We start from the raw sequence: 21,487 nt of genomic DNA, 5'->3' as shown, positions 1-21,487 counted from the left end.
AGAGAGAGAGAGAGAGAGAGAGAGAGAGAGAGCTAACTTGGCTGTGTCTGTGTGACAACTGCCCTGTCAGCAAACTCATTCAATAGAGGACAAGGCTCTTCAGAAATATATATATATCCATATGTTTAAATATATACAGTACATAAAGATCTATCCATAGATTTGGCTCTGTCTATGCTTGCGACTTTGGAGAACAGAGAAAACAGTTTCTGATTGGTGCATAAGATCAAGGACTGAATCAAGGTAACTACACCTAATATCATGACGTACCCAGAGGACTGAATCAAGGACAGCCTGTCTGTCTGTCTGTCTGTCTGTCTGTCTGTCTGTCTGTCTGTCTGTCTGTCTGTCTGTCTGTCTGTCTGTCTGTAGCATAGGTCCCTAATGTACAGGTTGAGTGAGTCTGTCTGTCTGTCTGTCTGTCTGTCTACAGCATAGGTCCCTAATGTACAGGTTGAGTCTGTCTGTCTGTCTGTAGCATAGGTCCCTAATGTACAGGTTGAGTGAGTCTGTCTGTCTGTCTGTCTGTCTGTCTGTCTGTCTGTCTGTCTGTCTGTCTGTCTGTCTGTCTGTCTGTCTGTCTGTCTGTCTGTCTGTCTGTCTGTCTGTCTGTCTGTAGCATAGGTCCCTAATGTACAGGTTGAGTGTGTCTGTCTGTCTGTCTGTCTGTCTGTCTGCCTACAGCATAGGTCCCTAATGTACAGGTTGGTTGATTCTGTCTGTCCACAGCATAGGAGCCTGATGTACATGTGTTATGGTACCCTGGCGGTGCTGGTCACAATGGGTTGGACCTACACCACTCTGATCCTGTCCCACTGTGTACTGCTCTACAGTATCTCTCTGGTTAAACTGCGCTGGCTCTGCTTCCTAGCTGGACTCACCACCCTGTCCACATTCAAGATGGAACCATTCATATCCTGGCAGGTATGAAGAATACACTACAATACATTATTTATTTATTTATTTAACTAGGCAAGTCAGTTAAGAACTAATTCTTATTTTCAATGACGGCCTAGGAACAGTGGTTTAACTGCCTTGTTCAGGGGCAGAATGACAGATTTTTACCTTGTCAGCTCAGGGCTTCGATCTTGCAACCTTTCGGTTGCTGGCCCAACGCTCTAACCACTAGGCTACGCTGCCGCCCCTGGGTGGCAGGTAGCCTAACGGTTAGAGAGGCAAGCCAGCAACCGGAGGGGAGAAATCTGACAGGAAGTGAGCTGGCAACCGGATGGCTGCTGGTATCAAATCCTAGATGCCTTTGTACCCTTGAGTAAAACACTTAACCCCCCTCAATAAAGCTCCCGGGCGTCCAGTGTGGAAGCCCCCCCGCACTGCTCCAAAAAACATGTCTGTCTCTCAGAGAGGTTGGGTTAAAAGTAGAAGTCAAATTTCGTTTGGATCTTGTGTCCAATATATATACTATTATATACTATTATACTACTACTATAATGTTACTATCCTGCCCCCATAATGTTACTATATGACTATTATACTACTACTATAATGTTACTATATGACTGTTATACTACTACTATAATGTTACTATATGACTGTTATACTACTACTATAATGTTACTATATGACTGTTATACTACTACTATAATGTTACTATATGACTGTTATACTACTACTATAATGTTACTATATGACTGTTATACTACTACTATAATGTTACTATATGACTGTTATACTACTACTATAATGTTACTATATGACTGTTATACTACTACTATAATGTTACAATATACTATTATACTACTACTATAATGTTACTATATGACTGTTATACTACTACTATAATGTTACTATATGACTATTATACTACTACTATAATGTTACTATATGACTGTTATACTACTACTATAATGTTACTATATGACTGTTATACTACTACTATAATGTTACTATATGACTGTTATACTACTACTATAATGTTACAATATACTATTATACTACTACTATAATGTTACTATCCTGCCCCCATAATGTGACTATATGACTGTTATACTACTATGATAATGTTACTATCCTGCCACCATAATGTTACTATATGACTATTATACTATTGCTGAACTATTACCTAACTGCCACTATAGTATTACTATACTAATACTATACTTCTACTATACTGCTACTATACTACTACTACTACTATACGGGTACAATAATACAACTATACAACTACTATACCATTACTAAACTGCCACTACACTATCATACCACCACCATACCGATACCACACAACCACGATACTGCTGCTATACTCTACTATACTGCCGCCATACTACCACTATACCGCCGCTATACTCCACTATACTGCTGCCATATTACTTCTATACCGATGCTATACTGATGCGATACTGCTGCTGTGCTCTACTATACCTCTACTATACTGCTGCTATACTCTGATATACTGCTGATGTGCTCTACTATACTGCTGCTATACTCCGCTATGCTGTCGTCGTACTGCTACTGTACTGCTGCTATACTCTACTATGATGCTACTATACTGCTGCTATGATATTACTGTACTACTATTCTGCCACTATACTCTACTATACTGCTACTATGCTGCTACTATAATATTACTGTACTATTACTATTGTACTGCTACTATACTATTACTGAAATATTACTCTACTAGTACTACTATTATCCTATGCTGCTACAGTACCACTACTACTATACTATTACTGCTACACTACCACTATCATATTACTATACTGCTACTATACCACCACTATACTACCACTGTCATATTACTAACATACTACTATTAAACTAGTAATATAATACTACTACCCTATAACTATATTACTGCTATACTGCTACTACACTGCCACTATACTATTACTGTACTATTACTACTACACTGCTTCTACCCTATAACTATACTGCTACTATACTGCTACTACACTGCTACTATACTATTACTGTACTATTACTACTACACTGCTTCTACCCTATAACTATACTGCTACTATACTGCTACTACACTGCCACTATACTATTACTACAATGCTATTATACCACTATTATACTGCTGCTATACTGCTATTAAACTGCTACTATACCACCACTATACTGGTACTATGATGCAACTATACTACTACCATACTATTACTAAACTGCTACTGTGATATCACTATACTACTATTATACTACTACTTCCCCGCTGCTATACTGCTACTATACCATTACTATGCCATTACTGTACTATTACTACCATACTACTACTATACTACTACTATCATATTACTATACTACTACTATACCACTACTGTACTATTACTGTACTATTACTACCATACTACTAATATACTATTACTATACTACTACTATCGTATTACTGTACTGCTACTATAACGCTACCACTATACTATTACTGTACTGTTACTACTATACTACTACTATTATTAATATACTACTACTAGCCTATTACTATACCGCCACTATGCTGCCACCATACTGCTAATACTATTTTATTACTGTACTATTACTACTATACTGATACTATCTTCTAACAATACTGCTACTATACTGCTACTATACTATTAGTATAGTGCCACTATACTACTACTATGCTATTACTACCAAAATGATGCTATTGTGTTACTATACTGCTATTATACCACTACTATACAGCTACTATACTACTACTATACCACCGCTATACTGGTACCACGATGCAACTATACTACTACCATGCTATTACTAAACTGCTACTGTGATATCACTATACTACTATTATACTACTACTTCCCCACTACTATACTGCTACTATACCACTACTATGCCATTACTGTACTATTACTACCATACTACTACTATACTACTACTATCATATTACTATACTACTACTATACCATTACTGTGCTATTACTACTATACTACTAATTTACTATTACTATACTACTAATATCATATTACTCTTTTCTCTGTATACATCAATGATGTCGCTCTTGCTGCTGGTGAGTCTCTGATCCACCTCTACGCAGACGACACCATTCTGTATACTTCTGGCCCTTCTTTGGACACTGTGTTAACTAACCTCCAGATGAGCTTCAATGCCGTACAACTCTCTTTCCGTGGCCTCCAACTGCTCTTAAATACAAGTAAAACTAAATGCATGCTATTCAATCGATTGCTGCCCGCACCTGCTCGCCCGTCCAGCATCACTACTCTGGACGGCTCTGACTTAGAATATGTGGACAACTACAAATACCTAGGTGTCTGGTTAGACTGTAAACTCTCCTTCCAGACTCGCATTAAGAATCTCCATTCCAAAATTAAATCTAGAATCGGCTTCCTATTTAGCAACAAAGCATCCTTCACTCATGCTGCCAAACATACCCTCGTAAAATTGCCCATCCTACCGATCCTCGACTTCGGCGATGTCATTTTCAAAATAGCCTCCGATACCCTACTCAACAAACTGGATGCAGTCTATCACAGTGCCATCCGTTTAGTCACCAAAGCCCCATATACTACCCACCATTGCAACCTGTACGCTCTCGTTGGTTGGCCCTCGCTTCATACTCGTCGCCAAACCCACTGGCTCCAGGTCATCTACAAGTCCCTGCTAGGTAAAGCCCCCCCTTATCTCCGCTCACTGGTCACTGTTGCAGCACCCACCTGTAGCACCTGCTCCAGCAGGTATATCTCTCTGGTCTCCCCCAAAGCCAATTCCTCCTTCGGCCGTCTCTCCTTCCAGTTCGCTGCTGCCAATGACTGGAGCGAACTACAAAAATCTCTAAAACTGGAAACACTTATCTCCCTCACTAGCTTTAAGCACCAGCTGTCAGAGCAGCTCACAGATCACTGCACCTGTACATAGCCCATCTATAATTTAGCCCCAACAACTACCTCTTCCCCTACTGTATTTATTTATTTTGCTCCTTTGCACCCCATTATTTCTATTTCTACTTTGCACTTTCTTCCACTGCAAATCTACCATTCCAGTGTTTTACTTGCTATATTGTATTTACTTCGCCACCATGGCCTTTTTTGCCTTTACCTCCCTTATCTCACCTCATTTGCTCACATTGTATATAGACTTATTTTTCTACTATATTATTGACTGTATGTTTGTTTTACTCCATGTGTAACTCTGTGTTGTTGTATATGTCAAACTGCTTGCTTTATCTTGGCCAGGTCGCAGTTGTAAATGAGAACTTGTTCTCAACTTGCCTACCTGGTTAAATAAAGGTGGAAAAAATATATATATTACTATACTGCTACTATACCACTACCACTATACTATTACTATACTATTACTACTATACTACTATATTATTACTATACAACTACTATCCTATTACTATACCACCACTATGCTGCCACCATACTGCTACTAATATACTATTACTGTACTATTACCACTATACTACTACTATCATAGTACTATACTGCTGCTGTACTGCTACAATACTATTACCATACTAGTACTATACTTTTATCATACTACTACTATACTGCTGCTGTAATGCTACTATAATGCTACTCTACTACTGCTAAACTATTACTAAACTGCTACTAAACTGCCACTGTGATATTACCATACTACTATTATACTATTACCATACTATTAGTATACTGCTGCTATACTACTATTACACTGATACTATGATGCAACTGTACTATTACTATACTAGTACTAAAATGCTACTACGCTATACTATTAAGCTACTACTATACTGCTACTATACTGATGCTATACTACTGCTATACAGGTACTATGATGCAGCTATACTATTACTATACTAGTACTAAAATTATACTACGCTATACTATTAAGCTACTACTATACTGCTACTATACTGATGCTATACTACTGTTATACAGGTACTATGATGCAGCTATACTACTACTACTATACTACTATTATACCAGTACTGTACTATTACTAATATACTACTACTATGCTATTGGTGTACTACTACTATCCTATTACTATATTGCTACTATAGTGCTACTATACTGCTACTAATATACTATTGTCACTATACTACTACTATGAAATTAATATACTGCTACTATACTGCTACTACTATACTATGAATGTAATAGTACTACTATATTACTACTATCCTATTATTATACTTCGACCATATTTGTACTGTACTAGTACTATACTCTTACTATACTATTACTATTGATGGGTTCGGATTTGTAAACTTTAAATATTGTTAATCATCAGTTAAACTAGAGACATGAGGAGTGCTATAGTCTGCTTTATACACCAGAAGTTAACGGGTAAGTTAACGGGTATCTGTAGGAGGGTCAAGGAAGGTTGGATAGGAGCCAGGGGGCTTTGGGAGATGCTGAGTAGAGGAGAGGTAATCACATGATTGCAGTCACTGATGATAATGGTGGAGAGCTGTGGACTAGTGAGGAAGGGGGTCATGTCAGGTCACCTTAAGGGAGAATGAAGAGTTTGAGACCCGTATTACTTAACTTCCCCACTAGTAATGAAGATGTTTAAAAAGAAGGAGGAGACTCCACTCAAATTGGGGTATATTACCACTGGTGGAAATATGTCTTTGTCTTATGCTCCTGTATTGACCCAACGGGTGAATAAACCTGGTTTAAGCTTTACTAATCGTCCGTGAGTTTTACTAGGTTATATTAGAACCTAACAGTATACTAGTACCATACTTCTATACTGTTACTATACTACCACTACACTATCACTGTGCTACTACTATACTATTACTGTACTACTACTATACTACTATGCTAGTACTATGCCACCACTATGCAATTGCTATACTATCAATATACTATTCATGAACTAATAACACACTACTATGATATTACTATATTACCACTATACTATTAATACACTGCTACCATACCACTACTATACTACCACTGCACTATTGCTGTACTGCTACTATACTACTATGCTATTACTTCACTGTTACTATATTATTGCTACGCTACACCTGTACTAATACTATACTGCCACAACACTAGTATTAAACTGCTACTATACTGCACTATACTATTACTATACTACCACTGTACTACTACTATACTAGCACTACCACTGCTACTATACTATTACTATGCTGCCACTATACTATTACTATGATACCACTGCACTATTAATATATTGGCACTATACTATTCATATACTATTACTATGCTACCACTATACTATTACTATTTTACCACTATACTATTACTATGCTACCACTATACTATTACTATACTACCACTATACTATCACTATGCTACCACTATACTATTTCTATACTACCACTACACTATTACTATGCTACCACTATACTATTACTATACTACCACTATACTATCACTATGCTACCACTATACTATTACTATTTTAGCACTATACTATCACTATGCTACCACTATACTATTACTATACTACCACTACACTATTACTATGCTACCACTATACTATTACTATACTATTACTATACTGCTACTATACAATTACTATACTGATACAATAATATTACTATGCTACCACTACACTATTACTATGCTACCACTATACTATTACTATACTGCTGCTATAATATTACTATACTATTACTATACTGCTACTATACAATTACTATACTGATACAATAATATTACTATGCTACCACTATACTATTACTATACTACCACTGTACTGTTACTGTGCTATTACTATGCAATTACTATACTATTACTATATTACCACTATACTATGACTGTGCTACTACTATACTACTACTGTACTACCACTTTTCTGCAATTGTATTACTATGCAATCACTATACTATTACTATACTACAACCATACTATGGCTGCAGTTGTGTTATACTACTATGCTATTGCCATGCTACCATTATACTATCACTATACTGCTACAGTACTATTACCATGCTACCACTACACCATTACTATACTACTGCTATACTACCACTATACTATTTCTTTACTACTATACTGCTGTGCTATTACTACACTGTTACTATACTATTGCTGTGATACCAATGTACTATTAATATACTGCTACTATACTATTACTATACTGCTACTATACTATTACTATGCTGCTACTATACCAGTACTATGCTACCACTATAGCCTAGTGGTTAGAGCATTGGACTAGTAACCGGAAGGCCAATATCTGTCATTCTGCTCCTGAACAAGGCAGTTAACCCAGACCGTCATTGAAAATAAGAATTTGCTACCACTATACTACCACTATTACTACTGCTGCTACTATACTATTACTATGCTACCACTATACTATCACTATTACTACTGCTGCTACTATACTATTACTATGCTACCACTATACTATTGCTATGCTACCACTATACTATCACTATACTACCACTATACTATCACTATTACTACTGCTGCTACTATACTATTACTATGCTACCACTATACTAGCATTATTACTACTGCCGCTACTATACTATTACTATGCTACCACTATACTATCACTATACTACCACTATACTATCACTATTATTACTGCTGCTACTATACTATTACTGTGCTACCACTATACTACTACTATACTACCACTATACTATCACTATTACTACTGCTGCTACTATACTATTACTATGCTACCACTATACTATCACTATTACTACTGCTGCTACTATACTATTACTATGCTACCACTATACTGTCATTATTACTACTGCTGCTACTATACTATTACTATGCTACCACTATACTATCACTATACTACCACTATATTATCATTATTACTACTGCTGCTACTATACTATTACTATGCTACCACTATACTATCACTATTATTACTGCTGCTACTATACTATTACTATGCTACCACTATACTATCACTATACTACCACTATACTATCACTATTACTACTGCTGCTACTATACTATTACTATGCTACCACTATACTATCACTATTACTACTGCTGCTACTATACTATTACTATGCTACCACTATACTATTACTATGCTACCACTATACTATCACTATACTACCACTATACTATCACTATTACTACTGCTGCTACTATACTATTACTATGCTACCACTATACTATTACTATACTACCACTATACTATTACTATACTATTACTACCACTATACTATTAATATGCTACACCATACTATTAATATGCTACACCATACTATTAATATGCTACACCATACTATTAATATGCTACACTATACTATTACTACCACTATACTAGTACTATGCTGACACTACACTACTACCATACTACCACTATACCATTAATATGCTACACCATACTATTACTATGCTACACCATACTATTAATATGCTACACTATACTATTACTATGCTACACTATACTATTAATATGCTACACTATACTATTGCTATGCTACCACTATGCTATTAATATGCTACCACTAGACCATTACTATGTTACCACTATACTATTAATATGCTACCACTATACCATTACTATGCTACACTATACTATTAATATGCTACACTATACCATTACTATGCTACACTATACTATTAATATACTACCACTATACCTTTATTATGCTACCACTATACCATTACTATGTTACCACTATACTATTAATATGCTACCACTATACTATTAATATGCTACCACTATACCAGTACTATGCTACACTATACTATTACTATGCTACCACTATACTATTAATATGCTACCACTATACCTTTATTATGCTACCACTATACTATTAATATACTATTAATACGCTGCTACTATACAATTGCTATGCTTCACTATACTATTACTATACTATACTATTACTATGCTGCCACTACACTATTACTATACTATTACTTTACTGCTACTATACTATTACTATGCTAGCACTAAAGCGTAGCCTATAGCGTAGCCAAATCCCCGAGCTCACAAGGTACAAATCTGTCGTTCTGCCCCTGATCAACCCACTGTTCCTAGGCCGTCATTGAAAATAAGAATTTGTTCTTAACTGACTTGCCTGGTTAAATAAAGATACAAATGAAATAAAATAGTATTTCTGCACTACTACTATGCTACCACTATACCATTACTATACTATTACTATACCACCACTATACTATTATTGTACTACTATGCTGCTATTACTAAACCGTTACTATACTATGACTGTACTACTACTATACCGCTATGCTATTTCCGTACCGTTACTATACTATTGATATGCTACCACTGTACTACTACTATACTGCTGCTATACTATCACTATACTTCTCCATTACTGTTACCATGCAACCACTATACCATTACTATACCATTGCTATGCTGCTACTATATTATTACTACGCTGCTGCTATACTACTACTATAATACCACTATACTATTACTATACTAAAACTGTAATGTTGTACTACCACTCTAACCCTCCTCTTCCTCTCCCTCTCTGTCCTCTCCTACAACCCTCCTCTTCCTCTCTTTCCTCTCCTTCCTCCCCTCTAACCCTCCTCTTCCTCTCTTTCTCCGTCCTCCCCTCTAACCCTCCTCTTCCCTCTCCCTGCCCCTCTCTGACCCCCCTCTTCATCTTTCCTCTCCCTGCACCTCTCTAACCCCCCTCTTCATCTTTCCTCTCCCCCCTCCCCTTTAACCCTCCTCTTCCTCTCTTTCCTCTCCCTCTCCTTCCTCCCCTCTAACCCCCCTCTTCCTCTCTTTCCTCTCCTTCCTCCCCTCTAACCCTCCTCTTCCTCTCTTTCCTCTCCCTCCTCCCCTCTAACCCTCCTCTTCCTCTCTAACCCTCCTCTTCCTCTCTATCCTCTCCCTCCTCCCCTCTAACCGTTCTCTTCCTCTCTTTCAGCTCCTTGCTTCACTACTCCTCTCTAACCCTCCTAACCCTCCTCTTCCTCTCTAACCCTCCTCTTCCTCTCTATCCTCTTCCTCCTCCCCTCTAACCGTTCTCTTCCTCTCCTTCCTCCTCTCTAACCCCCCTCTTCCTCTCTTTCCACTCCTTGCTTCACTACTCCTCTCTAACCCTCCTAACCCTCCTCTTCCTCTCTAACCCTCCTCTTCCTCTCTATCCTCTTCCTCCTCCCCTCTAACCGTTCTCTTCCTCTCTTTCCACTCCCTACTCCTCTTCCTCTCCCTCTCCACCAGGCTGGTTTTGTGACGGGGGATTTTGAGCTCCGTTCCGTCCTGTTCTACGGCGGTTGTGGGTTCACCATCATGCGCTGTATGAGTTTTGCTCTGGAGAACTGTGAGAAGAAAGAAGGAAACTACAGCATCCTGGAACTCCTCAAGTATAACTTTTACCTACCCTTCTTCTTCTTCGGACCCATCATGACCTTCGACAAGTTCTACGCTCAGGTAAACATCAAGTAACCTATGGACTCAGTGCTTTGCTCAGGTAAACATCAAGTTACCTATGGATTCAGGTAAACATCAAGTAACCTATGGACTCAGTGCTTTGCTCAGGTAAACATCAAGTAACCTATGGACTCAGGTAAACATCAAGTAACCTATGGACTCAGGTAAACATCAAGTAACCTATGGACTCAGTGCTTTGTTCAGGTACATATCATGTAAATGCACAAATAATATCATATGCAAAATGCAGAGAGCATCAGTGACTGACAGTCTTGGTGTCTCCTGTCATCTACAGGCTAAACTTACCTGTGCGTGCGTGCGTGCGTGCGTGTGTGTGTGTGTGTCTCTCCTCCAGGCCAACAAGGCTGACCTGACCCGTAAGGAGGGGGCGATATGGAACATATCTCTGCAGGGCCTCGTTCACCTGGGGGCTATATTAACAGTGGACATCCTCTTCCACTTCCTGTACATCCTGAGCATCCCCACGGACATGAAGCTGCTGAAACACATGTCTGACTGGGCTGTAGGTCTGTATCATGTCTGACTGGGCTGTAGGTCTGTAACAGTAACATGTCTGACTGGGCTGTAGGTCTGTAACAGTATCATGTCTGACTGGGCTGTAGGTCTGTAACAGTATCATGTCTGACTGGGCTGTAGGTCTGTAACAGTATCATGACTGACTGGGCTGTAGGTCTGTAACATGTCTGACTGGGCTGTAGGTCTGTATCATGTCTGACTGGGCTGTAGGTCTGCAACATGTCTGACTGGGCTGTAGGTCTGTAACAGTAACATGTCTGACTAGGCTGTAGGTCTGTAACACTAACATGTCTGACTGGGCTGTAGGTCTGTAACAGTATCATGTCTGACTGGGCTGTAGGTCTGTAACAGTAACATGTCTGACTGGGCTGTAGGTGTGTAACATGTCTGACTGGGCTGTAGGTCTGTAACAGTATCATGTCTGACTGGGCTGTAGGTCTGTAGCAGTATCATGTCTGACTGGGCTGTAGGTCTGTAACAGTATCATGACTGACTGGGCTGTAGGTCTGTAACAGTAACATGTCTGACTGGGCTGTAGGTCTGTAACAGTAACATGTCTGACTGGGCTGTAGGTCTGTAACAGTAACATGTCTGACTGGGCTGTAGGTCTGTAACAGTATCATGACTGACTGGGCTGTAGGTCTGTAACAGTAACATGTCTGACTGGGCTGTAGGTCTGTAACAGTATCATGTCTGACTGGGCTGTAGGTCTGTAACAGTAACATGTCTGACTGGGCTGTAGGTCTGTAACATGTCTGACTGGGCTGTAGGTCTGTAACAGTAACATGTCTGACTGGGCTGTAGGTCTGTAACAGTATCATGTCTGACTGGGCTGTAGGTATATTAACAGTATCATGACTGACTGGGCTGTAGGTCTGTAACAGTAACATGTCTGACTGGGCTGTAGGTCTGTATCATGTCTGACTGGGCTGTAGGTCTGTAACATGTCTGACTGGGCTGTAGGTCTGTAACAGTATCATGTCTGATTGGGCTGTAGGTCTGTAACAGTATCATGTCTGACTGGGCTGTAGGTCTGTATCATGTCTGACTGGGCTGTAGGTCTGTAACATGTCTGACTGGGCTGTAGGTCTGTAACAGTATCATGTCTGACTGGGCTGTAGGTCTGTAACAGTATCATGTCTGACTGGGCTGAAGGTCTGTATCATGTCTGACTGGGCTGTAGGTCTGTAACAGTATCATGACTGACTGGGCTGTAGGTCTGTAACAGTATCATGTCTGACTGGGCTGTAGGTCTGTAACAGTAACATGTCTGACTGGGCTGTAGGTCTGTAACATGTCTGACTGGGCTGTAGGTCTGTAACAGTATCATGTCTGACTGGGCTGTAGGTCTGTAACAGTAACATGTCTGACTGGGCTGTAGGTCTGTAACAGTAACATGACTGACTGGGCTGTAGGTCTGTAACATGTCTGACTGGGCTGTAGGTCTGTAACATGACTGACTGGGCTGTAGGTCTGTAACAGTAACATGTCTGACTGGGCTGTAGGTCTGTAACATGACTGACTGGGCTGTAGGTCTGTAACAGTAACATGTCTGACTGGGCTGTAGGTCTGTAACATGACTGACTGGGCTGTAGGTCTGTAACAGTAACATGTCTGACTGGGCTGTAGGTCTGTAACAGTAACATGACTGACTGGGCTGTAGGTCTGTATCATGTCTGACTGGGCTGTAGGTCTGTAACAGTATCATGACTGACTGGGCTGTAGGTCTGTAACAGTAACATGTCTGACTGGGCTGTAGGTCTGTATCATGTCTGACTGGGCTGTAGGTCTGTAACATGACTGACTGGGCTGTAGGTCTGTAACAGTATCATGTCTGACTGGGCTGTAGGTCTGTAACAGTATCATGTCTGACTGGGCTGTAGGTCTGTAACAGTATCATGTCTGACTGGGCTGTAGGTCTGTAACAGTAACATGTCTGACTGGGCTGTAGGTCTGTAACAGTATCATGTCTGACTGGGCTGTAGGTCTGTAACAGTAACATGTCTGACTGGGCTGTAGGTCTGTAACAGTAACATGTCTGAATGGGCTGTAGGTCTGTAACAGTATCATGTCTGACTGGGCTGTAGGTCTGTAACAGTATCATGTCTGACTGGGCTGTAGGTCTGTAACAGTATCATAGCCTACTGTAACCTGGTGTATGTCTGGTCTCTCTGTCTCCTGTAGTTGGTCTGGCCTACTGTAACCTCGTGTATGTCTCTCTGTCTCCTGTCGTTGGGCTGGCCTACTGTAACCTGGTGTATGTCTCTCTGTCTCCTGTAGTTGGTCTGGCCTACTGTAACCTGGTGTATGTCTCTCTGTCTCCTGTAGTTGGTCTGGCCTACTGTAACCTGGTGTGTGTCTCTCTGTCTCCTGTAGTTGGTCTGGCCTACTGTAACCTGGTGTATGACTGGTCTCTCTGTCTCCCGTAGTTGGGCTGGCCTACTGTAACCTGGTGTATGTCTCTCTGTCTCCTGTAGTTGGTCTGGCCTACTGTAACCTGGTGTATGTCTCTCTGTCTCCTGTAGTTGGACTGGCCTACTGTAACCTGGTGTATGTCTCTCTGTCTCCTGTAGTTGGTCTGGCCTACTGTAACCTGGTGTATGTCTGGTCTCTCTGTCTCCTGTACTTGGGCTGGCCTACTGTAACCTGGTGTATGTCTGGTCTCTCTGTCTCCTGTAGTTGGTCTGGCCTACTGTAACCTGGTGTATGTCTGGTCTCTCTGTCTCCTGTAGTTGGGCTGGCCTACTGTAACCTGGTGTATGACTGGGTGAAGGCAGCGGTGTTGTTTGGGGTGATCAACACTGTGTCTAGACTGGACCATCTGGACCCTCCTCAACCTCCTAAATGTATCACAATGCTCTATGTCTTCTCTGAAACGTACGTTAACAGACCTGTCAGACTTTCTCCCTTCTCCACATCTTTGTGTTCTCACACAAGTAATTTGTTATTTTTCTCCCTCATAGACACTTTGACAGAGGAATAAATGACTGGCTGTGCAAGTAAGTCACCAGCATGTCACTTCATTCATACCAAATATCAGAGTTGTAATCTCAGAACTGTGTCTGTCTGTATCGTCCATCAGTTATGTGTATGATTACCTGTGTCTGTCACTCTCCAGGTATGTGTATGATTACCTGTGTCTGTATCGTCCTCCAGTTATGTGTATAATTACCTGTGTCTGTGTCTACACCTCCAGGTATGTGTATAATTACCTGTGTCTGTGTCTACACCTCCAGGTATGTGTATAATTACCTTGGAGGGAAGCATGACACTGTGTGGGATGAGGCCATTGCTACGCTGTGTACTTTTGGCATCACTGTCCTGTGGCTGGGACCCTGCCAGGTGGTGTTTATCTGGGCCTTCTTCAACTGCTTCGGACTCAACTTCGAGCTCTGGACATCCAAGTTCATCTGCATGGAACCCTTCGCTTCTCTAGAGGTGAGAGAGCGCATGCTAGTCGATACCTACAGGCTTCCAATCATTATGCTAATGCTAGTTAACATTGGCTCGCAAACAACCTTTAACTTCCTTCATACTGGACACAAGAGACAATAAAATGGATCCACCACGAGGTCATCTGACTCTAGGGAAGTAGATAAACGGCCTCGTTGACAAAATCACCTCAACACCTTTAACTCTCTCTCCTCTCCTCTCCTCTCCTCTCCTCTCCTCTCCTCATCCTCCCCTCCCCTCTCCCCTACCCTCCTCTCCTCATCCCTCCCCTCCTCTCCTCTCTCCTCTCCTCTCCTCTCCCTCTCCCCTCCCCTCCCCTCCCTCCCTCCCCTCCCCTCCCATCATCCTCTCCTCTCCTCTCCCCTCCCCTCCTCTCCTCTCCTCATCCTCTCCCCTCCCCTCCCCTCCTCTCCTCTCCTCTCCTCTCCCCTCCCCTCCCCTCCCCTCCCCTCCTCTCCTCTCCCCTCCCCTCCTCTCCTCTCCTCTCCTCTCCCCTCCTCTCCTCTCCTCTCCATGGTGATGTCTCCTGCTGTGTCTCGTATGATCAGAGCTCTGTTTAACATCTCCCTCTCCCTCTCCCCTCCTCTAGATGGCGATGTCTCCTGCCATGTCTCGTAGGATCAGAGCTGTGTTCAACACCTTTAACTTCTGGACCATCGTCCTCTACAACGTCATCGCTCTCAACAGCCTGGAGTTCACTAAGCTGGTCGCCAAGAGACTGCTGCTTAAAGGTAACAGATAGTTAAGTTTCCTTTCAGCCCCGTCTCTTGATCTCGATGTTGAAGAACGTCAATGCTCATACTGAACATGATATTGAACATGTACAACTGTTTTGGTGTGGTACTGGCATACTATGATCACACTATATTATATAGTAACTAGACCTAGTATTTCCTTGAGTAACAGTAAACACACTATGACTAACTCCTCCGCCTCCAGGCTTCCCCCTCACCACCATCACTGTGATGATAACTAGTACCTCACTTTATATATAGTTATTACACTTAAGTGATAATGCCCGAGAAGCTGTTGTTTGGATATATTGGCATGGGTGTTGTTAGGCCCGAGATGAAGTCGAGGCCCGGCAAACCGTGCCAATATATCCTCCAAACAATGGCTTCGAGGGCATTATCACTTTTATATACCGGGTTAACAACATATTCAAATAACGATTGACATATTTCCATTAAAAACATTATTTTGAGGAATTTATTCATACTATTTGATCCTTGCGCAAGATATAGTCCCGATACAAATCTAGGGTTGCTACGCAAGCCGGGCTGGTCGTTCGTTCTATCGGTTCGGTTGCCAGAGAGACGCGACCCAGTCGTTCAGTCTTTTTGTTCTGAATCTATGGACGCGACCCAGTCGTTCAGTCTTTTGGTTCTGTATCTATGGACGCGACCCAGTCGTTCGTTCTAAATGTTCCATTGCCATACTGGCTGGCAACGTTCTAATCCCTTGCTTGATAGCTAGCTAACTACGGCTAACTTACTGCCACGTTGTAACGTGCGTCGTATAGAGGGGTCCAAGGCGCGGCGTGTTGAGTGCTCATAATTGTAAGTCGCTCTGGATAAGAGCGTCTGCTAAATGACGTAAATGTAAAAATTATTCTTTAATGAAAATCGAAACACTTTGCAAAGAAACAAAACGACAGCAAACCGTTCCGTCAGGCAACATACAACTAAACGGAGAACAACTACCCACAAAAACCCAGGAAGAAAAACCCCTACTTAAATATGATCTCCAATCAGAGGCAACGAGGACCAGCTGCCTCCAATTGGAGATCAACCCAAAAAAACAACAACATAGAAATAGAAAACCTAGAACACAAACATAGAAATAGAAAACATAGAAAAACACAAAACACCCCCTGTCACGCCCTGACCTACTCTACTATAGAAAATAACATCTTACTATGGTCAGGACGTGACCCACGTCAAAAAGCGCAGACAGAATAACAGCAAAGTAGCCTCATTTGCATTTGTTTAAGCTGTTTTCTTTGGATACATCCATAACAATGAGCTAATGAGGTGTGATTTCACCTGGCATAGAAAATGTGCTCTCTCATCAGGACACTGTTGTTCAGAGGAGCTAGCCAACAACACAGCTACAGTAACACAACACAGCTACAGTAACACAACACAGCTACAGTAACACAACACAACTACAGTAACACAACACAGCTACGGTAACACAACACAACACAGCTACAGTAACACAACACAGCTACAGTAACACAACACAGCTACAGTAACTCAACACAGCTACGGTAACACAACACAGCTACGGTAACACAACACAGCTACAGTAACACAACACAACTACAGTAACACAGCTACAGTAACACAACAAGCTACAGTAACACAGCTACAGTAACACAACACAGCTACAGTAACACAACACAGCTACGGTAACACAACACAGCTACGGTAACACAACACAGCTACAGTAACACAACACAGCTACAGTAACACAACACAGCTACGGTAACACAACACACCTACGGTAACAAACACAGCTACAGTAACACAACACAGCTACAGTAACACAACACAGCTACGGTAACACAACACAGCTACAGTAACACAGCTACAGTAACACAACACAGCTACAGTAACACAACACAGCTACAGTAACACAACACAACTACAGTAACATAGCTACAGTAACACAACACAGCTACAGTAACACAACACAGCTACAGTAACACAACACAGCTACAGTAACACAACACAACTACAGTAACACAGCTACAGTAACACAACACAGCTACAGTAACACAACACAGCTACGGTAACACAACACAGCTACGGTAACACAACACAGCTACGGTAACACAACACTGCTACAGTAACACAACACAACTACAGTAACACAGCTACAGTAACACAACACAGCTACAGTAACACAACACAGCTACGGTAACACAGCTACAGTAACACAACACAGCTACAGTAACACAACACAGCTACGGTAACACAACACAGCTACAGTAACACAACAAGCTACAGTAACACAGCTACAGTAACACAACACAGCTACAGTAACACAACACAGCTACGGTAACACAACACAGCTACGGTAACACAACACAGCTACAGTAACACAACACAACTACAGTAACACAGCTACAGTAACACAACAAGCTACAGTAACACAGCTACAGTAACACAACACAGCTACAGTAACACAACACAGCTACGGTAACACAACACAGCTACGGTAACACAACACAGCTACAGTAACACAACACAGCTACAGTAACACAACACAGCTACGGTAACACAACACAGCTACGGTAACAAACACAGCTACAGTAACACAACACAGCTACGGTAACACAACACAGCTACAGTAACACAGCTACAGTAACACAACACAGCTACAGTAACACAACACAGCTACAGTAACACAACACAACTACAGTAACACAGCTACAGTAACACAACACAGCTAAAGTAACACAACACAGCTACAGTAACACAACACAGCTACAGTAACACAACACAACTACAGTAACACAGCTACAGTAACACAACACAGCTACAGTAACAAAACACAGCTACGGTAACACAACACAGCTACGGTAACACAACACAGCTACGGTAACACAACACTGCTACAGTAACACAACACAACTACAGTAACACAGCTACAGTAACACAACACAGCTACAGTAACACAACACAGCTACGGTAACACAACACAGCTACAGTAACACAACAAGCTACAGTAACACAGCTACAGTAACACAACACAGCTACAGTAACACAACACAGCTACGGTAACACAACACAGCTACGGTAACACAACACAGCTACAGTAACACAACACAGCTACAGTAACACAACACAGCTACGGTAACACAACACAGCTACGGTAACAAACACAGCTACAGTAACACAACACAGCTACAGTAACACAACACAGCTACGGTAACACAACACAGCTACAGTAACACAGCTACAGTAACACAACACAGCTACAGTAACACAACACAGCTACAGTAACACAACACAACTACAGTAACACAGCTACAGTAACACAACACAGCTACAGTAACACAACACAGCTACAGTAACACAACACAACTACAGTAACACAGCTACAGTAACACAACACAGCTACAGTAACACAACACAGCTACGGTAACACAACACTGCTACGGTAACACAACACAGCTACAGTAACACAACACAGCTACGGTAACACAACACAGCTACGGTAACACAACACAGCTACAGTAACACAGCTACAGTAACACAACACAGCTACAGTAACACAACACAGCTACGGTAACACAACACAGCTACAGGTAACACAACACAGCTACCGGTAACACAACACAGCAACGGTAACACAACACAGCTACAGTAAACACAGCTACAGTACAGTAACACAACACAGCTACAGTAACACAACACAGCTACAGTAACACAACACAACTACATTAACACAGCTACAGTAACACAACACAGCTACAGTAACACAACACAGCTACAGTAACACAACACAGCTACAGTAACACAACACAACTACAGTAACACAGCTACAGTAACACAACACAGCTACAGTAACACAACACAGCTACGGTAACACAACACAGCTACAGTAACACAACACAGCTACAGTAACACAACACAACTACAGTAACACAGCTACAGTAACACAACACAGCTACAGTAACACAACACAGCTACGGTAACACAGCTACAGTAACACAACACAGCTACAGTAACACAACACAGCTACGGTAACACAACACAGCTACAGTAACACAACACAACTACAGTAACACAACACAACTACAGTAACACAACACAGCTACAGTAACACAACACAGCTACAGTAACACAACACAGCTACAGTAACACAGCTACAGTAACACAACACAGCTACAGTAACACAACACAGCTACAGTAACACAACACAGCTACAGTAACACGGCTACAGTAACACAACACAGCTACAGTAACACAACACAGCTACGGTAACACAACACAGCTACGGTAACACAACACAGCTACAGTAACACAACACAGCTACGGTAACACAACATAGCTACAGTAACACAACACAGCTACAGTAACACAACACAGCTACGGTAACACAACACAGCTACGGTAACACAACACAACTACAGTAACACAACACAGCTACAGTAACACAGCTACAGTAAAACAACACAGCTACAGTAACACAACACAGCTACGGTAACACAACACAGCTACGGTAACACAACACAGCTACAGTAACACAACACAGCTACGGTAACACAACACAGTTACAGTAACACAACACAGCTACAGTAACACAACACAGCTACGGTAACACAACACAGCTACGGTAACACAACACTACTACAGTAACACAGCTACAGTAACACAACACAGCTACAGTAACACAACACAGCTACGGTAACACAACACAGCTACAGTAACACAACAAGCTACAGTAACACAGCTACAGTAACACAACACAGCTACAGTAACACAACACAGCTACGGTAACACAACACAGCTACGGTAACACAACACAGCTACAGTAACACAACACAACTACAGTAACACAGCTACAGTAACACAACAAGCTACAGTAACACAGCTACAGTAACACAACACAGCTACAGTAACACAACACAGCTACGGTAACACAACACAGCTACGGTAACACAACACAGCTACAGTAACACAACACAGCTACAGTAACACAACACAGCTACGGTAACACAACACAGCTACGGTAACAAACACAGCTACAGTAACACAACACAGCTACGGTAACACAACACAGCTACAGTAACACAGCTACAGTAACACAACACAGCTACAGTAACACAACACAGCTACAGTAACACAACACAACTACAGTAACACAGCTACAGTAACACAACACAGCTACAGTAACACAACACAGCTACAGTAACACAACACAGCTACAGTAACACAACACAACTACAGTAACACAGCTACAGTAACACAACACAGCTACAGTAACAAAACACAGCTACGGTAACACAACACAGCTACGGTAACACAACACAGCTACGGTAACACAACACTGCTACAGTAACACAACACAACTACAGTAACACAGCTACAGTAACACAACACAGCTACAGTAACACAACACAGCTACGGTAACACAGCTACAGTAACACAACACAGCTACAGTAACACAACACAGCTACGGTAACACAAC

At 41.3% G+C, this 21,487-nt stretch overlaps 1 protein-coding gene across 2 annotated transcripts in view; it reads left to right on the top strand.

Annotated features, from left to right (window-relative positions):
* hhatlb (hedgehog acyltransferase like, b) overlaps positions 1 to 21,487 on the top strand; it is a 43,250-nt gene that overhangs the window by 13,777 nt on the left and 7,986 nt on the right. For both annotated transcript variants that reach the window (XM_029755071.1, XM_029755070.1), the window contains exons 5-11: positions 730 to 924; positions 11,084 to 11,293; positions 11,649 to 11,820; positions 14,563 to 14,707; positions 14,794 to 14,829; positions 15,067 to 15,268; positions 15,873 to 16,014. In XM_029755071.1, the coding sequence (XP_029610931.1) occupies positions 730 to 924; positions 11,084 to 11,293; positions 11,649 to 11,820; positions 14,563 to 14,707; positions 14,794 to 14,829; positions 15,067 to 15,268; positions 15,873 to 16,014 (1,102 nt within the window). The remainder of the gene's footprint in view (positions 1 to 729; positions 925 to 11,083; positions 11,294 to 11,648; positions 11,821 to 14,562; positions 14,708 to 14,793; positions 14,830 to 15,066; positions 15,269 to 15,872; positions 16,015 to 21,487) is intronic.

This window comes from Salmo trutta, chromosome 6 (genome assembly GCF_901001165.1).
Source record: "Salmo trutta chromosome 6, fSalTru1.1, whole genome shotgun sequence".
Taxonomy (NCBI): Eukaryota; Metazoa; Chordata; class Actinopteri; order Salmoniformes; family Salmonidae; genus Salmo; species Salmo trutta.
This window is presented reverse-complemented; position numbering and strand designations above follow the sequence as displayed.